This window comes from Monopterus albus, unplaced genomic scaffold, assembly GCF_001952655.1.
Source record: "Monopterus albus unplaced genomic scaffold, M_albus_1.0 scaffold235.1, whole genome shotgun sequence".
NCBI lineage: Eukaryota > Metazoa > Chordata > Actinopteri > Synbranchiformes > Synbranchidae > Monopterus > Monopterus albus.
In genome coordinates, this window is record NW_018128115.1 from 730100 (window position 1) to 738906 (window position 8807).

An 8807-nucleotide genomic window follows, 5' to 3' on the forward strand; every position below is an offset into this window, starting at 1 on the left:
AATGACAAAGGAGTCACCTGTCACAGCCAACACCGCCCTCAATCCACAACCTTTCTACCAGCGCCCCCTGCTGGCCTGGTGAGAGTCCAACATGTACAACCCTCAGCAGGCAAACATTACAGCCCAATGTATACTCAAATCCAATGCACTAAAAGAATGTGAACACATTCACGGTGGGTCACACCTACTCTGATTGACTCAGGTTCACCTTCATCCAATCAGAACAGGACCTAATGAATATTAAAACGTTTGACCAGTAGGGTAACATTATTAAATTAGCTCCACCCCAACCAAGCATAGTAAAATGCTACTTTACACATTAATCCACCAGTATTTGTTTTAGTATTGTCTTGTATTAGTGTCCTTTTGTGAAGCACTCTGGGCTCCTGCCAAGTTGTAAAGTGCTATATAAATAAACTTTTATTATTTATTAGTGTGATAAACCAACTGTATAACCTGCAGTGTAATAATATTTCAGTCACGTTTGAAGTTTCTCTGTTTTGTGTTCTTTTACTTTTGATACTTTACATTTTTCTGATAATATGAGTACTTCTTATGCTGGAGGTATTATGGTTTTGAGTTGTCCACCCGTCCGTCCATGAGTCTGAACTTCTTTAATCTGGCACGTGTCCACTTGGACTGAAGGATGAACTTATTAGATTTTGGTGGTCAAAGGTCGCAGTGACCTCACGTCTGTGCCCTTCCAGTGAGTCTGACTGGTTGGTGGATGCATACAACCATGAATCAGTAGTTCTAACTCTTAGGTAGCATTTTCCATGCAGGACCTTTGTGTGAATACGTCCTCCACCGCAGCAAAATGAAAATATTTAGGTTTATAACAGTTACTGTTGGTTCAGTAGTGGTTATTCACAAAGACACTTTATACTCCCCAGTTCAGCATGTAAATAAACAGCAAGGTTTATTTGGATATCTTAACAATGGAGCAACTAGATAATGTCTGGCAAAACAAATGAAACCATGCACTTCAGGAGAAACCAGAGAACACAGCAGTAACTCAAAGTGAAGCACTTGCAGCCTGTGATGAGACGTGTTTGGCTTAAAAATGAATGCTGCTGATATTCTGTGTGTTTTTCTTACTGTCAGCGAGTCCCATGTGCAGACTCACAAACAGTGCATGGTACCAACACGTCCTGTGTGTACCACAGCCCGATCTGTGTGTGTTTTTCTTACTGTCAGCGAGTCGCATGTGCAGACTCACAAACAGTGCACGGTACCGACACGTCCTGTGTGTACCACAGCCCAATCTAGGTCACAGAGCTCCACTGACATGTTGCTTCATCAAATGCTGCTGTAGATCCCTAGCGTATTAGTGGTTCTCCTGTTTGATTGTGACTTACTACACCTACTATGGTTTGCTAGCTAGCTAGCTAGCTAGCTAGCTATGCCTTCGTCCTGCAGGGGCATCTTGCCTACGTTCTCCCTTAATACATCCACAATGAGAAGAGGCAGCACGTTTCCCTGAGTGCATGTGGTTTCACCCTATTCACCTGACACACCGATGTTTCAGAGCAGAGAATACTCCTTATTTTTTCATGATTTTGAGAGCTGATTTTATGTACTTGGTGATTGTTTTAATCATTTAAATTTGGCTGGGTGGTTAATAACACATCTTCCCGTGGTGTGACAAACTCGGAGCACACATTTATTTCTACATTACCCTGACTTTTACTCAAACATGGACCAAGGTATTTAATGAAGCAACAAATGCAGCACACCTCACCTCAAGCTATTTTCTCAAATACAGTTTAGTGTTTTAGAGCAGGTGGGTTTTTCATTTAAACACAAATCATAACAAGAAAAGTTGAAACTACTACAAGATGTACACATGTTCAACCATTGTTTCTCATCTCCCACAAACACATCCACACAGTTATTAAATAAGGTAAAATACTTCTTCCATCCACAGGTGTCTTCCATTCTGGTCTTCAGCTAACACCACGCGAGCTGGTGCACTCAGCCTTGTGCTGTGATATATTTAGTTATGGAGGGCTACACAGCTTGTAGGCTTCGTTTTACCCCCCATAAAGGAACAGTTGGGACATTTTGGGGTTGCCATCGTCTCCAGAGTGAGATGAGAAGATTGAAGTCTGAGTGTCCAGCACAGTGACAGGCCCTGGGTTTAGAGCAGCTCAGCACAAAGACTGGAAGCTGCTGGTCTGGACTCAGGAGTGTTCACGTGTTTGTCCAAGATGGTGGCTCTCCACAATGTAGTCTGCTGCAATTGAAGGCTGCTTTATTTAGAATGAGCACACAATGCGAGTAACATTTACGTCAGATTATCTAGGGCTACGCTTCAGCTTTTTACAGCCACTGTTTGGAACAATGAAATGCCAGCTTTAGGTTAGGCGTTGGCTATGAGGCTAATGTGTCAGTCAACCTTTAACATGAATAACGTTATTGTATTTAGTGTGACCACACAATGCCAGTAACTTGCTAAGTAACTTTACAAGTGAAGTTAGGTGTAACTGCTGCTGGTGGTTGTTTTGAAGCCACTTTCTGACCTGACACTTCCGCACTCCTTTCTGCCAAGTAGGGGGGTGTCGTAGCGGTCAGAAATTCCCGATTTCTCTGAATCAGAACTACAAGTCGGAAGTTGACGTGAACAGTTGTTCCCACTCGGCTGCATGTTGTTACAGTTTAATTGACATGGTGTGAAGGCAGCATTTAAGTCCTGAACTCGGTCCTAGCTCTGCAGTCTGCTGAGCCCGGCTGACCCTCGGCTGGACTGATGATTAGCCTTTTAGCTAACAAGATACAACAAAACCAAGCGGCTCTGACCCCGGGGCCAAGACTGTTTTTCTCTTTAGGTGGACCCAGGCTCCAGGCTAACAGTTTCCCTGACCGTCAACATGCTGTATCTCCGTGATTCGGTCACATAACATTCTCTAAAAGCTGAAGAGGTTGCTTTGCTGCTCTGGTCAGACCAGTGGATGGTACTGGAAACACTGATTTCAAATGTTGGTTTTGCTCCAGGCAACCTTTAGATCAAGGTCAAAGTATTTATTGTCATATGCACAGTGAGGAAACATGTTTCCTTGTACAATGAAATTCTTACTTTGCCGTCCACATGAATGCCACACACTTTATATGATTATGGCCAAACCGTAGACAAGATGACAGACATACCTTTGAAGGTTTGCTGCTGCTTGATCAGAAGCCACGACCGGTTCGGTTTGATAATTTAATTGATTTTTTAGAGTTGTTTTCCCTAAGGTTTGCATAAGCAATGCTAGTAGGTGTGAGGAACATGGCCGCTGCATTTAAAGCCTCTGAGCCATAGTAGGACACAGTCAGTTCAGGACTTTTACTTAAGGAACCAGGAGCGTCTGAAATAACTTCTCCAACTTTGCAAATCTAATCTACTGTAGATAAAAATGGTGGAAAAGTGAGTCACTCCGATCCAAAAGAGACATAAAAAACCAAGCATGGGTGGAAATTTTAGAGATGACGGAGACAATAGGATAGAACATTGGTCTTCATTGTGGTGTGGTCCTTAGCATCCATGCTGCACTTTACATATCTATCATAAACTATTGGCTCTTGTGACTTTGGTGTGACACTGGCCTAACGTTCACAGCGCTGAGGTCAGAAATGGGCCTCAGTTTGCCCCGGGTTAGTCACTGTGCTAAGCTAAGCTAAACTTGTCCTGAACAAATCTCTGTACTGAACATGCAAATGTGAATTATATCAGTCTTCTCCTCTGAGTCTTGGTAGATGGCTAAAAGCTCAGTTCACAATATGTCCACTTGTTCCTTTATGCCCACCCCTGCTTTAAAGCTACACTCTGCAACATTCACTCTTACCAACCATAGATTGTCACTTAAACAGAGAAGTTTGATCAGTGAAAGAAAATCCCTGCACACGGGAGGTGATGGACTAATCTCAGGGGCGAACAGAGATAAGTGAGTGCTCCTGCTCTACTTTCCTCTGTTGACCAACTGAGCAGTTGCAGTATAAATGAATGCTTTCCAAACCGTTGCTCTTTCTGAAGCCGCCAACAAGCAGCGCTGCTGAATGCAGCTTTAAAGCAACCCCCTGAAAGACCAGCATAGCAAACAGCTGTTCCTCTCACATTTGATGAAATGATACAAATACCAGACCCTCGCTGACGTGACGCTCGCTTTCGGGAAAGGCTGATGTTCAAAGGCAGTCCAGGGACGACCGGTGTCCCATTTGGTACTGGGTGCGGGGGCAGTGCTGGGTGAGCGGACTCAGTTGAACACCTCCTTGTTGATCCACATGAGGGTCCGCGTCTCGTTGGGTTTGCACTCGTACTCGATGTTGCTGAACTTGTTGCCGAACTGGCAGTGCTCTCTCTTGTAGTAGTTGTAGTATTTTGCCTGCCACACTGTCTCAAACATGCCCGCCTTGTTAAACTGGACGGAAGAGAGGCAGAGAAATGTGTGACCAACACTGCAAAGTTAAAAAGTTACTCTCTAATTTAAGAGGTTCAGACAAAGAAATGCGTAAAGCTTTCTGTTGTCAAATTCTGTCACTGAGTGATGAGCCAGCTTTCTGACAGCCATCTGATGTCTCACAGAGATATTGTTGTCCTACCTCTATACTGACTTGGACAGGCTGCCGGTCTCCGCTCTTGGTGTGCGGGACGCCCTCGGTGTCGTACAGGCCGTGATAAACCACCGACTCCTCATCCTTGGACTGCTGCTCCAGAGGGAAGATGATGCCTCCGATGTTCATGTTGCTGGGAGCAAGAAAAGGTATCAAACATTTTGAAAGCAGCAGGACACTCGTACTGATCACTGTGTTGAAGGTTTGCAGCTCTGGGAGCCATCACTGGGGGTTGCTGGGTTTTCAAGGATGTTATAGGACACAGCTGTTGAATTTGTATTAAACCGCTGCACTGGGTGTCAGGTTTCTTCCTCAGGGAACACGGGAGGCCGTCTGTTTCCAACAAACAATATTACCTAATACTGTGTTAACTGTTATTGGTTTAGTTTAAATTATGGTCGTATTCCTTCAGCAGAGGAAACCTGGGCCCCTACCAGTTCACTGTGGAAATCAGCGCTTCCTGCCATGAGCCTCATAAAGGACAAAGCTAATGATGCATTTAGTTGGTTGTGGTTGATTTTAAAGGTAGACGTGTTGCCATTCCTTTACAGGTGTATTTTAACATATGAAAATACAGAAATTAAAATAAAGTTGTGCCAACATTCAAACCCAGGGGGTGCTTCAATTACAGAATGCACTTTTATAGCATGTAAACCCCTCTGCCCAGTAGATACTAGAAGATACCGCACAGCATAATGTTTATAGTGTAGCATAATAATATACTTATAGGCCAAACTAAAATATCAGTAGGACCATCATCACAACTCCTGAACTCCCTGAATATCTAAATCTTATTATAATGATCTATTTTATCATTTTATTTTACAACTTACTGTGTAGCTTTGCTATTTAAAGCACACATTTAACCTTATTTGCATGGGAGGAGCCAGCAGCTATGTCCCTGACCGGGAGTAAATAGGGAGCGCTGCCAACATTACCTAAATACAGAACCATGTGTCTCGTTTATACACAAATAAACGGTTTGATTCTTAATATCCAGGGGTTTATTTAGCTTGTTCTGTGTTTCAAATGTGCCACCCCTCTGTGAGTCTGTGTCCCAGCCTGGCCACCCCGTCCAAAATGTTCTAGATCTGCCCCTGCTTATTGTTGTATCTCTCCCGTTAGTTCATTCCCAGTGAGGCTGCACTGAGCTGGACCCCGTCTTGCTTTAACTGATCCACATGCGTCGCCCTCCTCCTCCTGTCAGCAGCAGCCATGAGATAACCACCACCCATGATTTATTCAGGGGACTCGGCTGCAGCAGCAGGAGGTGGAGGAGGAGGCCGCGGAGCCGCCACCGACCCACCGCACTTTATTTCCTGCTTAGGAACCTCTTATCACTAATTGGGCTACAGAAGTGCATTGTTTTGCTTCAAGTACTGGATGAAATAGAGGAACGCGCATGCTCCGTGTGCCTCCAGCTGCAGACACACCCGAATATCTGACGCTAGAAGGAAGAGAATAAGAGAAATGCTGATTTAAAAGCAGCTCGTTCTTACGTGGCCTCGACGTTTCCAGGCTTCACCACCACCTCGATCTTGTATTTGGAGCCTGTGAGCAGCTTGATGGTCCTGCTCTGTCCGAACCGGGTCCCGTCCACCTTAAAAAACACGGGCCCCTCGTTGGGCTGGATCCGCAGCGAGATGCAGATGTTGATGATCGGGGGAACGTCGTCCATTGCCCCGGGGTTCGTGGTCTGTTGGCCCGTTTGTGGTGCCTTAATGAGGGAGGGGGAGACGGGTGGTGCTGATGCTGAGGAGGGACCAGTGTCAAGCGGTGCGGAACAAGGCTTCCGGTTACACCTTTCAAAGTAAAAGTGAGGGCCAATGTATTAAGAGCAGGACCGCGGAAGCTTGAACGTTTCAGATTAATCGGTCACATCTACTAATGTCTGGATTTGTTCGTCCAACAGTCCAGAACTCAAAGATATTCCGTTTATAATCATTAGGAAAAGCAGAAAAACGTTCACATGTGAGAAAACGTTTGTAGCTTGGCCTAAAATGTTAAATAATTCATTATCAAAATGGCTTCTGATTCATTTTCTGTAGAGCTGTAACAGTTTTGATTGGTTTTATTTTATCGATTTGTTATTATTTTGATTATGGATTCGTATTTCAGTCGTTTCCCTGACACAAAATGAGCTGCCAACCAGGTTTTCAGCTTCTCAAATGTGAGAATGTGCTTCTTGTCCCTTAGCTGACTGGGGCTCAGGAGGTACAGCGGTCAATGTCCTCCCTGGTCCACATGTTGAAGTGTCCTTGGATAAGACACTGAACCCTAAGTTGCTCCCGATGGACAGTGTGTGTGTGTTTATGTGAGTTGGTGCTGCACATGGACACACAGGAGACAAGTTCCTTGTGTGTGTGACAAATGTGGCCAATAAAAGTCATTATCATTATCTTTGGGTGTTGGAAACTCTGGGAAATGGTGTCAACTCTGATACACAAAAGACTAAATGATCAGTTACTTCAGAGAATAAGTGCCAGAATAATAGATGAAGAAAAATATTCACTAATGAAAAGTGCTAAAATATGACTTGTGGACCACTGTACCTTAGTGATACATCGTTTTTCCTCCATTTCAGATGGAAATATTTTTTATTCCATATGACAGTTGTAAATACTTTATTACATTGAAAACACAATAAGCAACGACACGAACATTGTCTTCACTTCTTTCTCTTTGTGCTTCATTAGAGAGTGTGGGTGTATGTGAGGACCTGAGAAGACTGACCTGACTGACTCCGAACCTCTGCAGAGGCCCAAATCAAGGTGATCCTGTGTCTCGCCCTTCAAAACCTCTTATCACAATATGTTGTACAATAAATGGTGATTGGCACTGCAGTGATTCTCCCTGTGAATTAATTCTATACACGACAGATTTGGCGTTGTCGGCTCGGTAGGAGCGGATCAGCGAGGTCCGGCGCCTGGTAGCGGCTTCGTGGGCGCAGAGCCGGTTTTTCACAAGTTTCCCTTTTCATATATTGCTGAATGGCTCTCTCTGTGCCTGTGGAGCGCTGTGTTGAGTGCCGGTAGGTTTGTTTTAAGCCTAAACGCAACTCCTGATTGGCTCTCCTTCAAGTACCTGCGTGCATGAGAAAAATAAATAAATAAATAAAGTGGGAGAGAAAAAGAAAAGTAAAGAGGGCTGGAGATAGAATCACCAGGACTGACTTTGACTCTGTATATATGACTTACTAAGACTTGAGTATATGTGTGTGATTGTGTTGTGTATGGTTGATGCTCTAAGGAAAATAACAGAGGAATACAGCCTATTGGCATTGGACGAGATGAAACATAATTGATAGGCAATAGGATTGAACAGTGAACAGCATGAAATTATGAATTATAAAGTTGCCTGGATTGGATAAAAATATTGGTAGAGTTGAGGCTGTGTAGCAGAAGTCTGACCTGCATGTGGGTCTGCAGTAGGATCTGGCTTACATAACTCAACTAGGATTGGGAATTAAAAAGCTGTTGTTACAAGTTAGGATTGGCTTTGTAAACCATGTAGTAAGTTGTTGAAATTAGGAGTAACGTTTCTGCAGTGCAGGCAGACTTCTGCGCCCCTGCGGTTTAGGATTTGGCAGCAAAGTGATTAAGTTACTCCATTATTCTGAGATGAATAAAACTGAGAGTGACCACAGGGTTGTGTGTGAGGCTGGATTAAGTCAAGCATTTGATCGGTTTTGACAATTAATCTGGCAGGGTCCACGCGGTTTTTGTTGGCCAACTAGAGGGAAAAGCCCACGTACAAGCGCTTGTAGAATTTTAAATAAAAGTCCGGACTTAAAGTGTGTGTTTGAATGCAGGCCTGCGTGTGTGTGTGTGTGCGCTGAGACAAATTCAGGGTCAGATGTGAGAGTGCTCTCTGGTTGTGTATATAAGTTGCAAATTGCTCTATGTTTTCTCACATATAAAAAGTTTGCTTAAGACATGTATATTGTGTTATATTGAAGGTTTATACAAGGTAAAGATACACTGAAAATATACTGTATATACAGTGGGTACGGAAAGTATTCAGACCCCCTTAAATTTTTCACTCTTTGTTATATTGCAGCCATATGCTAAAATCATTTAAGTTCATTTTTTTCCTCATTAATGTACACACAGCACCCCATATTGACAGAAAAACACAGAATTTTTGACATTTTTGCAGATTTATTAAAAAAGAAAAACTGAAATATCACATGGTCATAAGTATTCAGACCCTTTGCT

The 8807-nt window shown here is 43.5% G+C and overlaps 1 protein-coding gene across 1 annotated transcript; it reads right to left on the reverse strand.

Moving 5' to 3' along the window:
• Positions 1–1405: 1405 nt before the first annotated feature.
• Positions 1406–6591, reverse strand: cnrip1a (cannabinoid receptor interacting protein 1a). Its single transcript, XM_020620252.1, has 3 exons — positions 6090–6591; positions 4579–4723; positions 1406–4397 (listed from the first exon to the last, which is right to left on the reverse strand). The coding sequence occupies exons 1-3, from the start codon at positions 6266–6268 to the stop codon at positions 4233–4235; spliced, it is 489 nt and encodes a 162-aa protein (XP_020475908.1). The 5' UTR covers positions 6269–6591; the 3' UTR covers positions 1406–4232.
• Positions 6592–8807: the final 2216 nt, after the last annotated feature.

Excerpts from the sequence above, each read along its gene's own strand:
- cnrip1a (XM_020620252.1), bottom strand. The coding sequence starts at position 6,268 with ATGGACGACGTTCCCCCGATCATCAACATCTGCATCTCGCTGCGGATC. Across the intron at positions 4,724-6,089 it reads CCTGGAAACGTCGAGGCCAC|CAACATGAACATCGGAGGCA; the intron begins GTAAGAACGAGC and ends TCTTGCTCCCAG. Across the intron at positions 4,398-4,578 it reads CTGTCCAAGTCAGTATAGAG|TTTAACAAGGCGGGCATGTT; the intron begins GTAGGACAACAA and ends TCTTCCGTCCAG.